General features: G+C 38.2%; 2 protein-coding genes across 5 annotated transcripts; both read right to left on the bottom strand.

Annotated features, from left to right (window-relative positions):
• Positions 1-3,610: 3,610 nt before the first annotated feature.
• On the bottom strand, positions 3,611-9,684 carry LOC144512673 (B- and T-lymphocyte attenuator-like). Of its 4 annotated transcripts, none has more exons than XM_078243514.1 (5): positions 9,225-9,652; positions 5,058-5,387; positions 4,872-4,907; positions 4,344-4,451; positions 3,611-4,156 (listed from the first exon to the last, which is right to left on the bottom strand). In XM_078243514.1, exons 1-5 carry the CDS (start codon positions 9,298-9,300, stop codon positions 4,074-4,076), a joined length of 633 nt encoding a protein of 210 aa, XP_078099640.1. In that variant the 5' UTR covers positions 9,301-9,652; the 3' UTR covers positions 3,611-4,073. The 4 variants fall into 4 exon arrangements, with proteins under 4 accessions (XP_078099640.1, XP_078099641.1, XP_078099642.1 ...); XM_078243515.1 differs by lacking the exon at positions 9,225-9,652 and adding an exon at positions 6,395-6,572; XM_078243516.1 differs by lacking the exon at positions 4,872-4,907 and having other exon boundaries at positions 9,225-9,653.
• Positions 9,685-9,942: 258 nt separating this feature from the next.
• On the bottom strand, positions 9,943-15,830 carry LOC144512672 (B- and T-lymphocyte attenuator-like). Its single transcript, XM_078243513.1, has 6 exons — positions 15,256-15,830; positions 13,044-13,373; positions 12,858-12,893; positions 12,616-12,741; positions 12,496-12,530; positions 9,943-12,399 (listed from the first exon to the last, which is right to left on the bottom strand). Exons 1-6 carry the CDS (start codon positions 15,359-15,361, stop codon positions 12,094-12,096), a joined length of 939 nt encoding a protein of 312 aa, XP_078099639.1. The 5' UTR covers positions 15,362-15,830; the 3' UTR covers positions 9,943-12,093.
• Between the last annotated feature and the right edge of the window lie 164 nt (positions 15,831-15,994).

Here is a 15,994-nt window from a genome sequence, read left to right as displayed (position 1 = left end):
ATAGTAATATAAATTGGGAAAACACTTGGAAATGGTAAAAAGTAATGAGAAAATACTTAGTTTGAAGTAATGTGAAAACACTCGTAATAGTTAAAAGTAGCCGGGATAACACTTAAAATAGTAATAATATATTAATGGTAATAGTATAATAATATAGGCCTATACTTTTATAATAATACCATAGTAACGATACAAGTAATGGACAAATGGTTGAATTATATAACCGTATTAAGTAAATGGTAAAAAAAAGAGGCTAGGATAAATCAGTTTATCTGGGCGAAAATGTTGGCTAGTCTTGAGTATAGAATTTAAAAAAAAACATAAGTCTTGAGTGGACTTTTATTGTTTATGAAATCAATTACCGTGCCCGGCAGCTGAATATTGACGATATCACGAGGCACGTCAGGTAGTAAATGAACTAAACTCTACAGTCCTCTGTCCTCGACGCAGCGGCTCTGGGGTAAAAAAAACAAACGACTAAACTCTACAGTCTGAATTGAACCATTGCAACGTTTTTCCCAAACATCTTTCATGTAAATAAACTTTTTTTGTATTACAGTTTCCACAAACCTCACAAAGACAGGAAAGGGTGAGTAGTTCATTTGTTACTCAAGGCACTTGTTTCTTTTTGATTGTTAACAGTGATGTTATTAAAGCAACAACAAAAAAATGACTATTAATAAAAACATTGAGGCTTATCTGGAGGAAGCTGTGCTGACCTCAAGTGGACTTCACAATAAAAATCACTTTGTTTTGGTGAGTGGCTTTTAACTAGGGCTGTGTATTGGCAAGAATCTGGCGATACGTATCACGATACATGGGTCACGATTCAATATATTGCAATACATTTCCATACTGTGCGTAAGGCGATATAATGGGATTTTTAGAAAAACTAATATTGAAAAAAAAGACATGATGTGCATAAAAGTCGAAGTTTACTTTAGGTAAACAATTCAGTACACAGAAAATCAAACTGCCAGTTTGGGATTGTGCTATGCCATAGCCACTAGGCCAGTAGGCCATAGCCATAGCTACATTGTTAGCTTCTAGCAAAAAGTCAGGCACTGTTAGGCAAGGACACTAGTGGTGTGTCTCAGCATAGCCATCTAGCAGTAGGGGGTTTAAACACAACATAAACATGAACCACCGTCTTACATGAATATTTTTGCACATAAACTAAAAAAATTAAATAATAATAATAAAAATTTTTATTATATTATTTTTGAAAATCGATACAGTATTGCTAAATAAAATATTGCGATACTCAAGTGTATCGATTTTTTTCTTATACCCCTACTTTTAACACTGTTAGGAAATTAATTATATGGCCAGTTCCCTTCTAAGTTCAGAATGCAGAATTTTGCTTTTACACCACTAGATGGTAGCCATGTTTAATTTGCTTTAAAGCAAGAGTTCTCAAGTGCCCCCCCCCCCAATTCAGTCTTAATTCATATTTTTGTGCACATTTACTCCACTTTCACTATTCCAAAGTAAAATAATGAAGAAACTAGCACATCTTTTTAAAGATCTTGGCATGTAATAACAACTGGAAACAGCCACATGCACAAAGTTGTTGTACTTCCTTGTTTGTAACTCTAAAGCATAGGGGCAAAGAGTCTATGTTCCACAAGGGTGGTGGGTGATGCAGCATGTCATAGGTGGGGTCTTTGACAAAAGTGAATGCGTGTGTGTGTGTGTGTGTGTGTGTGTGTGTGTGTGTGTGTGTGTGTGTGTGTGCGCGCGCACGGAGGATTTTGCAAGCAATGCAGCTATGTACGACAGCTTTTAGCACTTTCAAAACCACAGAGATAGCACATCCCACAGGCCACGCTGCTTGTGGTGCTTCATGCAGCCCTAAACTGTAAGACCAACTCCCTACTTCTCACTTTTGAATTGTGTTTGTTGTGCCCATTTAATCAGCTGCAAACTACTCTCCTTGACACAACTTTTGTTGATTATAAAAGACTACAAAACATTATCAGACCGTCAATGTGGTCACAGCTTTGTGCCATGAAATCACAACTTTACACTCTAAAATGTCTTATGTTCTGAGAGACTCAAAAATTATGTTTTTTTATATTGTCAGCTTTGTTCTTGTACACATTTTTTTTAATAACACAACAATTAATGTTTTCTCTTTCTCTATAAAAAATATTTGTGTCGTAGAAATGACCTTTTGAATGGAACTTCACACGGTGAGGCCTGCGGAGACTTTTAGTTCAGTTTTTATTAACACTGTAGCTGGTTTCAGTCTGAAGTGAAACGTTTCATTTCCTGGATTCAGGGGAGGAGAGAGTTAATCTTATGATGAGCTGAAATAGACAAGGTTTTCCCCTGTCTTTTGGCCTGTCTGCTCCAAACATGTGCTTCAACACCTGTTGGTTAAAAGTGACTTATACTGAAATGAGCATCCTTGGATGATAGTTTAGTTTCAGTGTTGAAATCAAAGGAAATGTATTAATTGCCCTTGCCTTCCCTGTTATGCATTTTCATTTTTCAAACTCTGCCAATTCTGTGCTTTGGCTTTGCGAAATTAGCTTGCCTTTCACCCAGGAGACCAGGGTTCGTGTCACGTTTCCTAAACCCAACTGCCGCTTTCTTCTCTTACTAAACTCAACTGTCCCGTTCTTCTTTTCCTGAATGTGTTGATTATACCACCATTTTTTGTTTTTTATCTGCTGATACGCAACACATTCCTCTATCAATATTAAAGATGCAGACTTATTTCAATTTCTTTTAACTCCAAAAGTAGGCTAACATTCTAAAATATATATTTTTTTAGCCATGCTAGTATGGCAGTTAAGGTTGGTCGATCCACCACTTTGGTACAGACTGAAATATCTCAACATCTATTGGATGGATTTTTAATGTGATTTTGTATCTTAACGGTGTTAGTGATCCTCTGGCTTTTCCTCTATTGCAGGTCAAATTTCACTTGTCCATTACTTTATTTTATGACCAAATACCTGCAGAACTAATGACATTCCCATCATCCTCATCCCTTTAATTAGCACATGTTAGCAACATCCATCCTTTTATTGTTTTTACATACATTAAAGGTGCCTTGCCACACCTCAGCTCGATTTGTGCCAGTTCTCATTAATATTCAACGAGCTAAGCTGCTTGACTCTGATTGGCTAACAGCTAACCAATGAGAGCCTGGCTATCAGCATCCTTTACCCAGTGCAACTGGGCGAGCTCATGAATAGTAATGAGCTCAGGCAACATGATGTCAGACCGACCAGCTTTTGTTATTGGCCTGATTCCTCCGCTTATTTCTTTTCAGTGGCTAGAGCTGACAGAGGAGGTAGCAGCTCATTTTCACATTCACCACATAAGACAAACACATATGGACCTAACATATTTCAAAAAATGCAAGTAAAAATGTTTTTTTGTGGCAGGGCACCTTTAATGTGACGTGTGATGTAATTCTGCTTCCTGTTCACCAGGTGACAGTCGGCTCCCAAAAGCACAACAAATAGTGTAATTGATTGAAATCAAAAGAGAGCATACACACACGCACACACACACACACACACACACACAAACAGACAATCACATTTAAAAAGGGTATCTGCACCGACGTATGAACACAAGAGGATTGCCTGTACAGGAAACAAAACTATTTACCTTTGAATGTGTGACCTTCTCCACACACACGTAAATCTTAACAATAGCGGTTTCTCATGTGACAAATTTCACTTCTGTGTTATTACAACTTGATTTACAGGAACACAAAAGCACAAAATGAAGTCCACAGCAATATTCAACGTTATTCACAACATATTAAACACATCATTATGAAGGAATGTATCCTATTTTGTCTATGTAAAAGAACATTTGTTTTATTTGAATGCCAAAAAAACCCAATTAATAATTCCCAAAGCATATTACATAAAAAATACAAAAAGTAACAAGAAAGCCAAGCATTGATAAACACAAATCGGTAACAAATTGAATAAATCAAATACAAGTTGGAGGTTACCAAATCTTGAACTGAATACCATGAAATGTTTTGTTATCAATCATTTTAACTGAGCTGATTGATATCAAGGCACAGACATTAGGGACTACTAAACACTTGTATAGATAGTGGTGGTAGTCAATGCATCATGGGAGGGCTGGCTGCTCAGATCTGGTGTGTCCCTGGATTCTCCTGCATGATTGGATTGAGAACAGGAGAGATTTAGTTACTGTTCTCAGAATTATTATAACCTTATTGTTTTGTGGCATTTTTCATGTTTTCCTACTGTTCTGTTTTTCAGATTCCATCTTCATCAGGACATCTGCACAGTGCCTCTGCTGCTAAACAATCACTGTATGAAATAATAAGACATTCTCACCTTTACACCCACATCTTGAAGCAACCCATACAGTTAGCACTATGATGACAAACGCCATGATTCCAACAACACGGTACACATATGGCCAGAAAATCTCTTCTGTGCTCTCTGCGAGATAAAAAAGTTGATTCAGCATCAAAGAAGCATATATGAAAACTTGATTCATAAAAAGATAATGTTTGTTGGTGGGTTTTGACCTGTACAATGCATGTGAAACAGCCATATCATTGTAAGAGTTATGTTATGTTTCAAAGTCGTCCATGTAACGGTGGTGAGCTTGACCTCACCTGAAAAGCATTCAGATTGTTTATTTGCCACAGAAGAATCAAGTTCAATCGGATTATTTGGGAAATAATAAAGGTTTTTGCATCTGTACAGTTCAGTTTAGGTATAATACTGCTGTGTAGAAAGGCTCACTCACAATGGACAGAGATGTTTGAAAGAACAGGATGCAGATTAATATTAAGATTTGGAAAGCATGTGGAATAGCAGTGTCGCAGCACAACACTATATATAAACTGTTCTAACTTGTGTCATTCCGTGTAACATTACGCTCACCATATCCTATAAAATAATACAGAATTAAGTCTTAATGATACAAAGATAGACATTTTGTTAATAGCAGTTAGAAATATGAGCTGTACAATGTGAACAAAGGTTTCTTAGGTCAGTTTAGTATAGATGTATTAAATTAGTGAAAAATGTTACACTCACCATCGACAGAGACGTTGATGCTATGACTCACACTGTCTCCTGTTTGACACCGATACTCACCTGCGTCGTTTCTGAGTATTTTTTGGAAGATCAAATACGATATCCCTTCTAAAGGCTTTACAAGTGTCCACTCTATTTTAATGTGACTGCTGCTGCTGACATCAACAGGGACAGATGCAATAGCTGTCTCATATTTATACCAGGAGACTGTCGGTGGGGAATTGTTGCAGAAAGCAACTGGGCAGTTAATCCGAAGGTCTTCCCCAGGGAGAGCTTCATGAACCATGCCGCGATGTACTCTAATTTCTATGTCGCAAGTTGAATCATTACCTGCAAAAGGAAAATAACAAAAAACATACAGATTAGGAAAGATTGGACAATTTATCCACGCTTGATGGAAAGTCTAAAACCAGCTGATGATGACATAATCAGAAAGCAGTGAAAGGTGATCTAACATTTTCCAAATCAGTCTAGGAATGAGACAGAAAAGAATGAGATCACGGATGAAGCTTTTAATGCTGCAGTTGCTGCCATCAAACATAACTTTAGGTCACAAGTCATTTGTGGTATCTTTGTGGTGAAAGCACTTTTTTTGTTTAGTGCGACCTAAAATCTTCCAAATTCAAATGTTTGTTTATACATTATGTAATTATGAATGTGTTTATTCTTACCAAAATATTTTTCATCAACCTTCTACGCATATTTATAAAGATCCTCTCAAGGTGCAAACAATGAACTACAGTCTGCATTATAGCAGCAGACCCATTTTACAACTTCCATTTTACAAAGCCAATTATGTCGGTTGTTTTCTTTATTTTTAACACAGTTAGGCTTTACGTTTATGACATGGTTGCTCATGTCTTTTACTTTTGTCCTACATAGGAAATAAATAGACTCTAACTACATTCACGTCCAATCTATTTCCTTGTTGAGTTCTAATGCGCCATTGAGTCTTTGGGTGTGTCTGTACGCCTGCTCTGGATTTTATGTGTGAGGTATAATAAGTGTATTTGAAACCTTTTCACTCTTTATAACCTTTAACATGCAAAACATTATTTCATGCTACAATCTAACTTTACTGTAAGGGCACACTATTGATATCTTCCTTTGTATTTTTGTACTATGTATGTGTGCGTGGATGTCATATGTCTGTGTGCTTATGTGTATGTATGTTGTGTATAAGCTATTGGACACCTTAATTTCCTTAGAGTTCTCTATCTCTATCTCTCTATTTATCTGATTCCTATTTGTAAATTTGTTACTTAACGAAAGAGAAACAAAGACCTGCTCAGATTGAGAGTGAGCGATGTACAGTAGATAGAATAACAAAAACTTACTATCAGCATCCAAAGTGAGGAAGAGCGCCGCTAAGATGGACACATGGATGGTCAGGCAGTAGTTAAGTCTCATGATGGAAACACTCAAAAACCAGCTATTGTCTCCACTTGTGTAAAACAGCTATCACTGTCTGCTCTAGATACTGCAGTGGTGTACTTCCTGCTTTCGGTGGTCTTTGGCATATGCATACCTCCATTTCACTTAATAGTATGCACAACAGTAAACGCATCATTTTAAAGAAATTGATCAATTAATCATTTAATTTGGTCAATGTAAAAATGTACGTGTTCATTTTAAGGCCATGAGAAGCACATTAATCATTCACAAAGCATATTACATAAAAATACAAAGCATAACAACAAAGCCAAGCATTGATAAACAAGTATCAGTGTGTGAATAAATGAGATACAAGTTGCAGGTTACAAAATCTTGAAATGTTTTGATATGAATCATTTTAACTGAGCAGATTGATATCAAGGCACAGACATGGAGACTACTAATCGTTTTCATAGATATGAGTGGGAGGCAATGCATCATGAGAGGGCTGGCAGCTCAGATCTGGTGTGTGCCTGGATTCTCCTGCATGATTGGATTGAGAACAGGAGAGATTAGTTACTGTTCTCAGAATGATTATAGTAATGTTATATAGTATGTCCTGTATTATATCGTTGTTCTTATTCTTTTGTGACATTTTTTCATGTTTTTTTTAGATTACACCTTCATCCAACCATCAGGACGTCTGCAGAGTGCCTCTGCTGCTGAACAATCACTGTATGTAAAGCTCAAAACTCCTCACCTTTACACCAGCATCTTGTTGCAACACATAAAGTTAGCATTATGAGGACAAACACCATGAGTCCGACACCACGGTACACATATGGCCAGAAAGTGTCTTCTGGGCTCTCTGCAAGATAAAAGAGGACATTTGACTCAGCCTCAATAAAGAATGTAAGCCATATAATGCATGTGAAATGGCGATATCACTGTGAGAGAGTGAATTCAGCATCTGTACAGTCCAGTATAATCCATGCTGTGCAGAAGGATCACTCACCATGGACAGAGACGCTGATCTCAAGACTCATACTGCATCCCACTTTACACTGATACACACCTGAGTCACTTGTGCGTATTTTTTCAAAGACCAAAAACGATATCCCTTCTAAATGCTTTACAAGTTTACACTCTGTTTTAATGTGACTGCAGCCTTTGACAGGGACACGTTTAGTTTCCCCAACTTTATACCAGGAGACTGTCGGTTGTGAATTGTTGCAAAAAGCAACTGTGCAGTTAATCCGAAGGTCTTCTCCAAGGAGAGCTTCATAAACCGTGCTGCCTACTTTAATTTCAACTTTACAATTTGAAACTTCACCTGCGAAAGAAAAAAATGACAGAAGATTAGAAATGACTGGGGCAATGTGATACCAGCTGATGATGACAAAACATGAAAGCAGTGAAAAGTGATGTAACATTTTCAAAATCAGTCTGCAGGAGTAGAAAAGAAAAGAGTCAGCACAGAAAAAAGTTTGAAATGTTGCAGTTGCAGCCATCAAACTTCAAATTCAGGTCAGCAAATCATGTGTGGTATTTCTGTGGTTAAAGCACTTTTTTTTGCATTGGGTTCTGTGCGACCTTAAATCTTCTAAATTAAAAATGTTTAAACCCTCCTGTTGTCCTCGGGTCAAATATGACCCATTTTCAAAGTTTCTCTATATCAGAAATTTGGATTTCTTTCAACCAAATTGTCAAAAAGATAACATGGGTGGTTGCATACAAGGCTCTTTACAAGTAAAATAAATGGTCAGTTCACTGTTGTCAAATTGACAAAAGTCTAAAAAAAAAAAAGCTTCAAAAAAAGCGACAAAAAGTTTTTAAAAAGCGCAAAAACGTTGGAAAAAGTGACAAAAAGTTTTTAAAAAGCGCAAAAACGTTGGAAAAAGTGACAAAAACATTAGGACAAGAGTCAGGAAAAGCGAAGAAATACAAAAAGTTACATGGGCGACGGGAAGACAACACAAGGGTTAAGTTTACACTACTTAATGTTAGAGTTTGGGTGTTGAAGCCATGGTTGGGATCAAGGTCTGCCAATGAATCTTAATGAAGGAGGGGAAACTTGTGAGAAAGTGATGCCAAGTATGAAGCTAGAACAGTGACCAAGAGGCTTAATTTCATAGCAAAAGACCTGGCCCAATGTCTTTGATGGCGATCCTACCTTATTACAATGCTGTTCTGCCATGCAGTATGTAGCCTGCTTTTTACTTGTAATCGTTATTCTCAGAATAAAAATGACGCAGGTGGACCAAGAAAAAGCTAAATCTTTGTCATTTTTACTTGCTGGAATGGTTGTTTGAGAAGAATGGCTAATATTTTCCATCAACCATCTAAAGATGCTCCATAAAGATCCTCCTGAGGTGCAAACAATGAGCTAAAGTTACTGCGTTATAGCATCAAAGACCCAATTTTAACAGGAAGTCATTGGTTTTCTTTAGGTTTTTTTCACAGAGTAAAATCTTATGTCTTTTACTTTTTCCCTTTCATAGGAATTAAACCAAAAACATTCATAATCAATCTAGTTTATTGACTACTTTACTTCCTTGTCAAGTTTTTAACGCTGCACCATTGAGTCTTTGATTGTCTGTACGCCTGCCCTGGATTTTCTGTGCGAGGTATAATACGTGTATTTAAAACCTTTTCGGTCTTTATAATTTTTTACATGCAAAACATCGTTTAACTTCTTCCTATTCTTGAACACGTTAATTAACAAAAGAAAAATGAAGACCTGCTCAGACTGAGAGTGAGCAATGTACAGTAGATAGAATAACAAAAACTTACTATCAGCATCCAAAGTGAGGAAGAGAGCCGCTAAGATGGACACATGAAGGATGGTCAGGCAGTAGTTAAGTCTCATGGTGGTAACCAGCTGCTGTATCCACTTGTGTCAAACAGCTATCACTGTGGGGCTGCTCTAAAGATCACAGTGGTTTACTTAACGTCCTGCTTTTCATTACCCTGGTCTTTGGCATATGCATACCCCCATTACACTCAACAGACATATCAAAGCCCAAAAAGGACATTTTAGACACACACACACACACACACACACACACACACACACACACACACACACACACACACACACACACACACACACACACACACACACACACAGGTTTGTGGCACTATCTTTGTGGGGACCTGTTGACATAATGCATTCCCTAGCCCCTTACCTTAACCTTCACAACTAGATACCTAACCTCAACCCTTACCCTAACCATAACCTAATTCTAACCCTAATCCTAAAACCGAGTCTTAACCCTCAAACAGTCCTTTAAAGTTGTGGGGTCCAGCATTTTGGCCCCACAAAGCTGTCAGGATCCCACAAGTATACTGGACTCCCGGTTTTTGGACCCCATGAATATAGTTAAACAAGCACACACACACACCTTTTTTTTTTAACCTCGTTACATCTGAAAGTCTGGGGGGTTTCTAGTAAGCATTTTTGCTTCCATCGTATTAGATTGTTTTACAGAAAAAAACGGTACAAAGCAACTCAGCAGTGATGGCGTCATATAATCTTAATTCAAATCAAACAATCAAAAGTCATGGTTACATATTATTTGATTACACATTATGCTATTTGATTGCACATAAGTTAAATGAAATAACAATTATAAAAGGTTTTGAAAAGCAAAACTACATTCGTCATTCACATAGTCAGAAAGTGTGCTAATAGCGGCTGTGGTATACAGCCCATAAAACCATTACTGTTATCAGATGTGATGTCACTCGTCAGAGTGAATTCAAGTCATGGATGGTCACAGTTTGAACCGTCAGTGAGTGCATGCCACAAAACATTCAAAGCAAGATCACAAACAAATCCTCTTTAGTTGAAGACAGTTTGCAAATATTCTGTAAAAAAAAAAACGCATTTAGTCTGGTGAGAGATGGTGCTGCGTTTAGCCTCTAATGTTGTAGAATTACAGATAGAGGACTTCTTAGCATGGTTTCAGCCCTTTTTCCACTTGCATGAAGGCTGGTGTAGTTCTATATTTTTCTTATTGTCAACAAATCCAATGAAATACCAACATCCAACACATTAGTTTATTTTGTAATACTTTCTGACTCCCCATCTTGTCTGTGGCACTTGACCCCAAGCTCATTGGTTCTTAAGAAGACAAAACTTTAAGAATGAAGCACAAATATATAGTTTAATTTTTGAAAAGTAATTTCCTAAAACAGCTGGTGTAGAGGCACTGCAGGTTTTAACAGACATTACTCACACAGGAGTAAAAAAGTAATTTGTTAGACTATTTTCAGCTGCAGATTAATACACACGTGGCGCTCTTGTGAGTATTTGTGTCAGCAGGACAGTGAATGTGGGAGTCAACATAAACTAGAGTGTGTGTGTGTTCATGGTAAAGAAACATGTCACCCAGTGCAACAGTGAGGTTCCTCAATGTGTTTTTAGAAGTTCACATAAGTTATATCAGGTTTTGGACACACAGACAATATGTGTTAGTAGGATCAATTCAATCTTGTTGGTCTTTTTTTCATGGGATTTGTTGTACAATAACAAAAACCCAGAGTATCTCCAGCCTTACCCTTTAACTTGTCTGCTCTCAGACAATTTATGATATCAGAGCGAGTGTTGGATCAGCGCATCTGCAGTTTCAGCCTGGTCTCACAGAATTCCGTGAAATGATCACGAACTGTTAACAGTGCATACGTGGTGGTGGGACGGAATTCCGTGTGGCCACCACGGAAAACAATGCCAAAGTAAAGTCAATGAGGAGATGACGTAGCATTAAGAGTGACAACGGTAGCAAGTACTACGAAAGGCCGAAAATCCGCATAAGGAGGTTGGTTTGGGTGGTGGATGGGTCAAACAACACAGGACTTTCACCCAGGAGACCGGGGATCGTGTTCTGCGTGTCAGAATTCCTAAACCCAACCGTCCCATTGTTCTTTTCCTAAACTCAACCCGTTGTTCTTTTCCTAAACTTAACCCGTCCGCTGTATACGGCCATCCCGTTCTTCGTTTCCTAAACGCAAACCGTTGTTGTCCCACCCTCCCACGACCTTCTCCTTAACTGAAGGGGCCGTGTTCATTTCATGGAATTATTCCATGTGCCCATCACAGACTTTTAAGGGCCGTGTTAATTTCACGGAATGCTTCCGTGGGCCCATCACGGATTTTTCGGCGATTCCGTGACACTGCCACAGATTTGGAGTTAAGGTGCCGTGTTCGTTTCACGGAATTCTGTGAGATCAGGTTGGCAGTTTGGTCGCTCACAGCCTCGTATATTTGAAGAAATCCTGCAACATGGCTCCAGCGGGATAACGTCAATAACATTTCCGTGAAAGCAAAATTATAAAGTTTTACTGTTTGATGATGCAAACAAGGCAACCTTATAGCAAAACCTTATAGGTACCTTGTTGTCTTTGGTCATCCGGCTGAATTGAAATGGAGTGGAGACCGGCTTTATTTTCCTCATGTTGTGATAAGAGAGCAGTTTTCTTTTTACAAAAATGCAAATGGAAAAAACTTTGCCTGTCCAGAGCGAGTTTTCTGTATATCTCCTTTTAATCGCTCTGCTGAGCTCCTCTGGGATGTACCAGTTTGAAATGTGGTCCTCGCCCTATTTACTCTCTCCAACATCAAAGATGCACATTACTCCAGCTAATGTGAGCTGTCCTCCACTTAGAAGTAATTTATATTGGGTGATGGGTCTTTAACACGGATAGCCGCATACTCTGAAGTCTCCTCCTGTCGTCTCTGTGGCGGCCGAGCAGCAGCCCCCGCTGGAAGCTGATGGTTGAGAGCAGCATACACAATAGAACTCCCCTCTTCCTCATTGTCTCTTGCTGTTGGCAGCTCATTGGGTTGTGAGGGCGATGTAATCCTCCGGGTGGACCTCCGAGATGGCGGCGCAGAGGGGGTTCCTCTTGGCGAGAGCTGGATGCTGGCATGTGGGAAGGGTTGCTCGACCATGGGGATCGCCATGTACTGAAAACATCCCCAAAAAAGCATTTTGCAGTAAAGTGTTGAAAATGGGGAAAATGGGATGGACTGTGAGTTTGAAATAGGATATCCTCGTCTTACCTGATTTTCAGTTTGCAACTCTTTCTTTGGCTTCCCTGCATGATGGCATTTTGATGAAATTAGTTTATGTTTTTGGAGTCACAGTCATGTGGCATATGGCATATTTATACAACGTCTCACCTGTACACCCTCGCATTGATACAACGGATAAAATGATCACTATGATGACAAATGACACAATCCCAGCTGCAAAGTACATGTACATCCATAGATCTTCTCTGGGTTCAGGATCCAAAAAACTTCCTTCTGCAATAAAAAGAAGTTGGACTCAATTAAACTCAAGGATCAGATTCAAATTAAGACATGGAAAGCATGTGGAATAGCAGTGTTGCAGCACAACACTATATATAAACTTTTCTTACTTGTGTCATTCCGTGTAACATTACGCTCACCATATCCTATAAAATAATACAGAATTAAGTCTTAATGATACAAAGATAGACATTTTGTTAATAGCAGTTAGAAATATGAGCTGTACAATGTGAACACAGGTTTCTTAGGTCAGTTTAGTATAGATGTATTAAATTAGTGAAAAATGTTACACTCACCATCGACAGAGACGTTGATGCTATGACTCACACCGCCTCCTGTTCGACACCGATACTCACCCGAGTCGTTTCTGAGTATTTTTTGGAAGATCAAATACGATATCCCTTCTAAAGGCTTTAAAAGTGTCCACTCTGTTTTAATGTGACTGCTGCTGCTGACATCAACAGGGACAGATGCAATAGCTGTCTCATATTTATACCAGGAGACTGTCGGTGGGGAATTGTTGCAGAAAGCAACTGGGCAGTTAATCCGAAGGTCTTCCCCAGGGAGAGCTTCATGAACCATGCCGCGATGTACTCTAATTTCTATGTCGCAAGTTGAATCATTACCTGCAAAAGGAAAATGACATAAACCAAATACAGAATAGGTTAATTCATCTTTACTTTACAGTTTATTGTAATGGAGCAATTGAATCTGATACCAGCTTAATGATGAAAGAATATAACATTAGATATTGAAAACAGTGTAGCACTATATATTGTACAATAAAATGTTTTTTTTAATCATGGTTTCTGCAGGTTACCAAGTTTAAGGCCTTTTCAATACCACATACAGTAGAATACAATTTAATACCTGTTTGGCACACACCGGCCAAAATAACTCAATTATATCCCATTTGTTCAGTACTTTGCAGCAGCATATGACAATAATTCCCAATGATATAATCAATTAAATTCACACGACCTGGACCCAGATAAGCAGAGGGAAAATGGATGGATTCACCAATTAAAATTGAATAATTTATTGAAGTTCAATCATTTTTTGCCAGTAATCATCACTTCCCAATTATGGGTGGATGAGTCTATATAGCTGTAGCTACAGTCATGTGAAAACATTAGGACACCCATGCTAAAGTTGACTAAAAAGAGGAATAAAAAATCATCTTTAGGAAATTGATCTTAATGCCTTAATTTAAAAAAATGAGGAAAAATCCAACTTTTAAGGACACCAATTCTTTGTGAATGAATAATGTATCGTAAATAAATAAATGTTCTTCCTTAAAATACAGGGGGCATAAGTAAGTATACCCCTATGTTAAATTCCCATAGAGGCATGCAGACTTTTATTTTTAAAGGCCAGTTATTTCATGGATCCAGGATACTATGCATCCTGATAAAGTTCCCTTGGCCTTTGGAATTAAAATAGCCCCCCATCATCACATCCCCTTCACCATACCTAGAGATTGGCATGGGGTACTTTCCATAAAATCATCTCTCAATGCAAATCAAACCAGCTATTAGGCTAACTGAAATCAAACCATGCCAATCTCTAGGTATGGTGAAGGGGATGTGATGATGTGGGGGGGCTATTTTAATTCCAAAATCTGCAAAAAAAAAAAAAAAAAAACAGCCCTGTTCTTGACTTTGTTTGTAAACCAATGGGATTTTAAAGGCTTATTTTGGCATTTTTAATAAGTTAACTATACTGGTGTAACATGTGCATAGTGGTAATACTATATGGATAATTATGCTTTTTCTATGAACAAAGTCCATTTTTAAATGTTGGTTGCTCACTGCCACCAACATGAGTCACTATTAAATAATACATCCTCTGGCCTCAAACCACAAAGAAACATTAAAGGAAACCACAGAATACCCTTGTAGACAAACATGTGAATGACACTGTGGTCGGTGGCAGTAAATAAAGTAATTCACACAGCACATATAGCTTTTTTTACAATAAGTAACTCCTGTTGCCAGGACATACTGCAAACGGAAATGTATAGAAACAAGGAACGTGAAGTGGGTAGATGACTGATGAAGCTAATGAGTAAGCTCTAGAAAAATAGTTTTTAGTTCCATGTTTTTGAAAAATATTTCTGCCTTTTTTTTATTTTTGTGTGAAAGCTCTTAAATCTTTCCATCAAGCTCCCACACGCATGAAAAACATCCTCCTGTAAACTGAAAGTATTTTAAACACCTGAAACCAACATTATAAAATTATTTTTACATGACAGTTGAACATACATTCAAGGTATATAGATATATATATATATATATATATATATATATATATATATATATATATATATATATATACATATACTTTTAAAGACAATTATATAATAAGATTATTATGTGGCATGTTGAAGCTGGTTTTTTTTTTAGTCCAAAGTCCTGATTTAACACATAAAAGACCTGCAAAGGAAGGAAAGGTAACACTAACACAAATACTGAGACAGGACAATATGCGAAAACAATAATAACCTACTGTCAGCATTTAAGATGAGAAGCAGCCCTGCCAAGATGGACACATGCAGGATGGTCCAGCGGTGGTAAGGCCTCATGATGGGAACACTCAGAAAACCTCCAGTCATCTCGAAATCCCAGCCAATCCAAATGAGAAATGTTCCTCTGAGCACATCGTTATTTGGCTAAACAAAACCGAGAAGTGCTGAAGCCGAGATTGGATTTAGTTAGCAACATGCTGCTTCCTCTTTCTACTCTCTGCTCGCTAGGATAGGGGTTGTGAGCGCACTGGAGGGGAGCGAAGGGTGTGGGTGGTCTTGCTTCTTTAAAGGTTGCAGGTCCAATGCAGTAAAACATCTCAGATTAGGGGGTTCCCCCAGTTTTAGGTGCTGACCTGGCTACAATATAGCAATAGCAAAGATCTAATGCTTTACTACAATCTTTCTCTCTCATGTTACCTCTCTTTTCATTTCCGAGTCTTGCTTCAGTCTGTGCACCTTGACTGCGACTTCATCATTTCTTGGCAGTGTCTGTGGTTCACCATCTTCAAGCTGACTTCCTCCCCTCTCTCCCTTTCTTTTAACTTCAATGTCTGCCTTTCTTGCAAATGTGTGCGGCCTTGTGCACAGCAGTGCAGTTTCAGAGGATGCACAGTGTGCTGAAGGAGAGATGGGGATGCTGTGGCCTCTTTTAATGCCCACTCTGTGTGTGTGTGTGTGTGTGTGTGTGTGTGTGTGTGTGTGTGTGTGTGTGTGTGTGTG

Source organism: Sander vitreus, chromosome 24, assembly GCF_031162955.1.
Source record: "Sander vitreus isolate 19-12246 chromosome 24, sanVit1, whole genome shotgun sequence".
NCBI lineage: Eukaryota > Metazoa > Chordata > Actinopteri > Perciformes > Percidae > Sander > Sander vitreus.
This window is presented reverse-complemented; position numbering and strand designations above follow the sequence as displayed.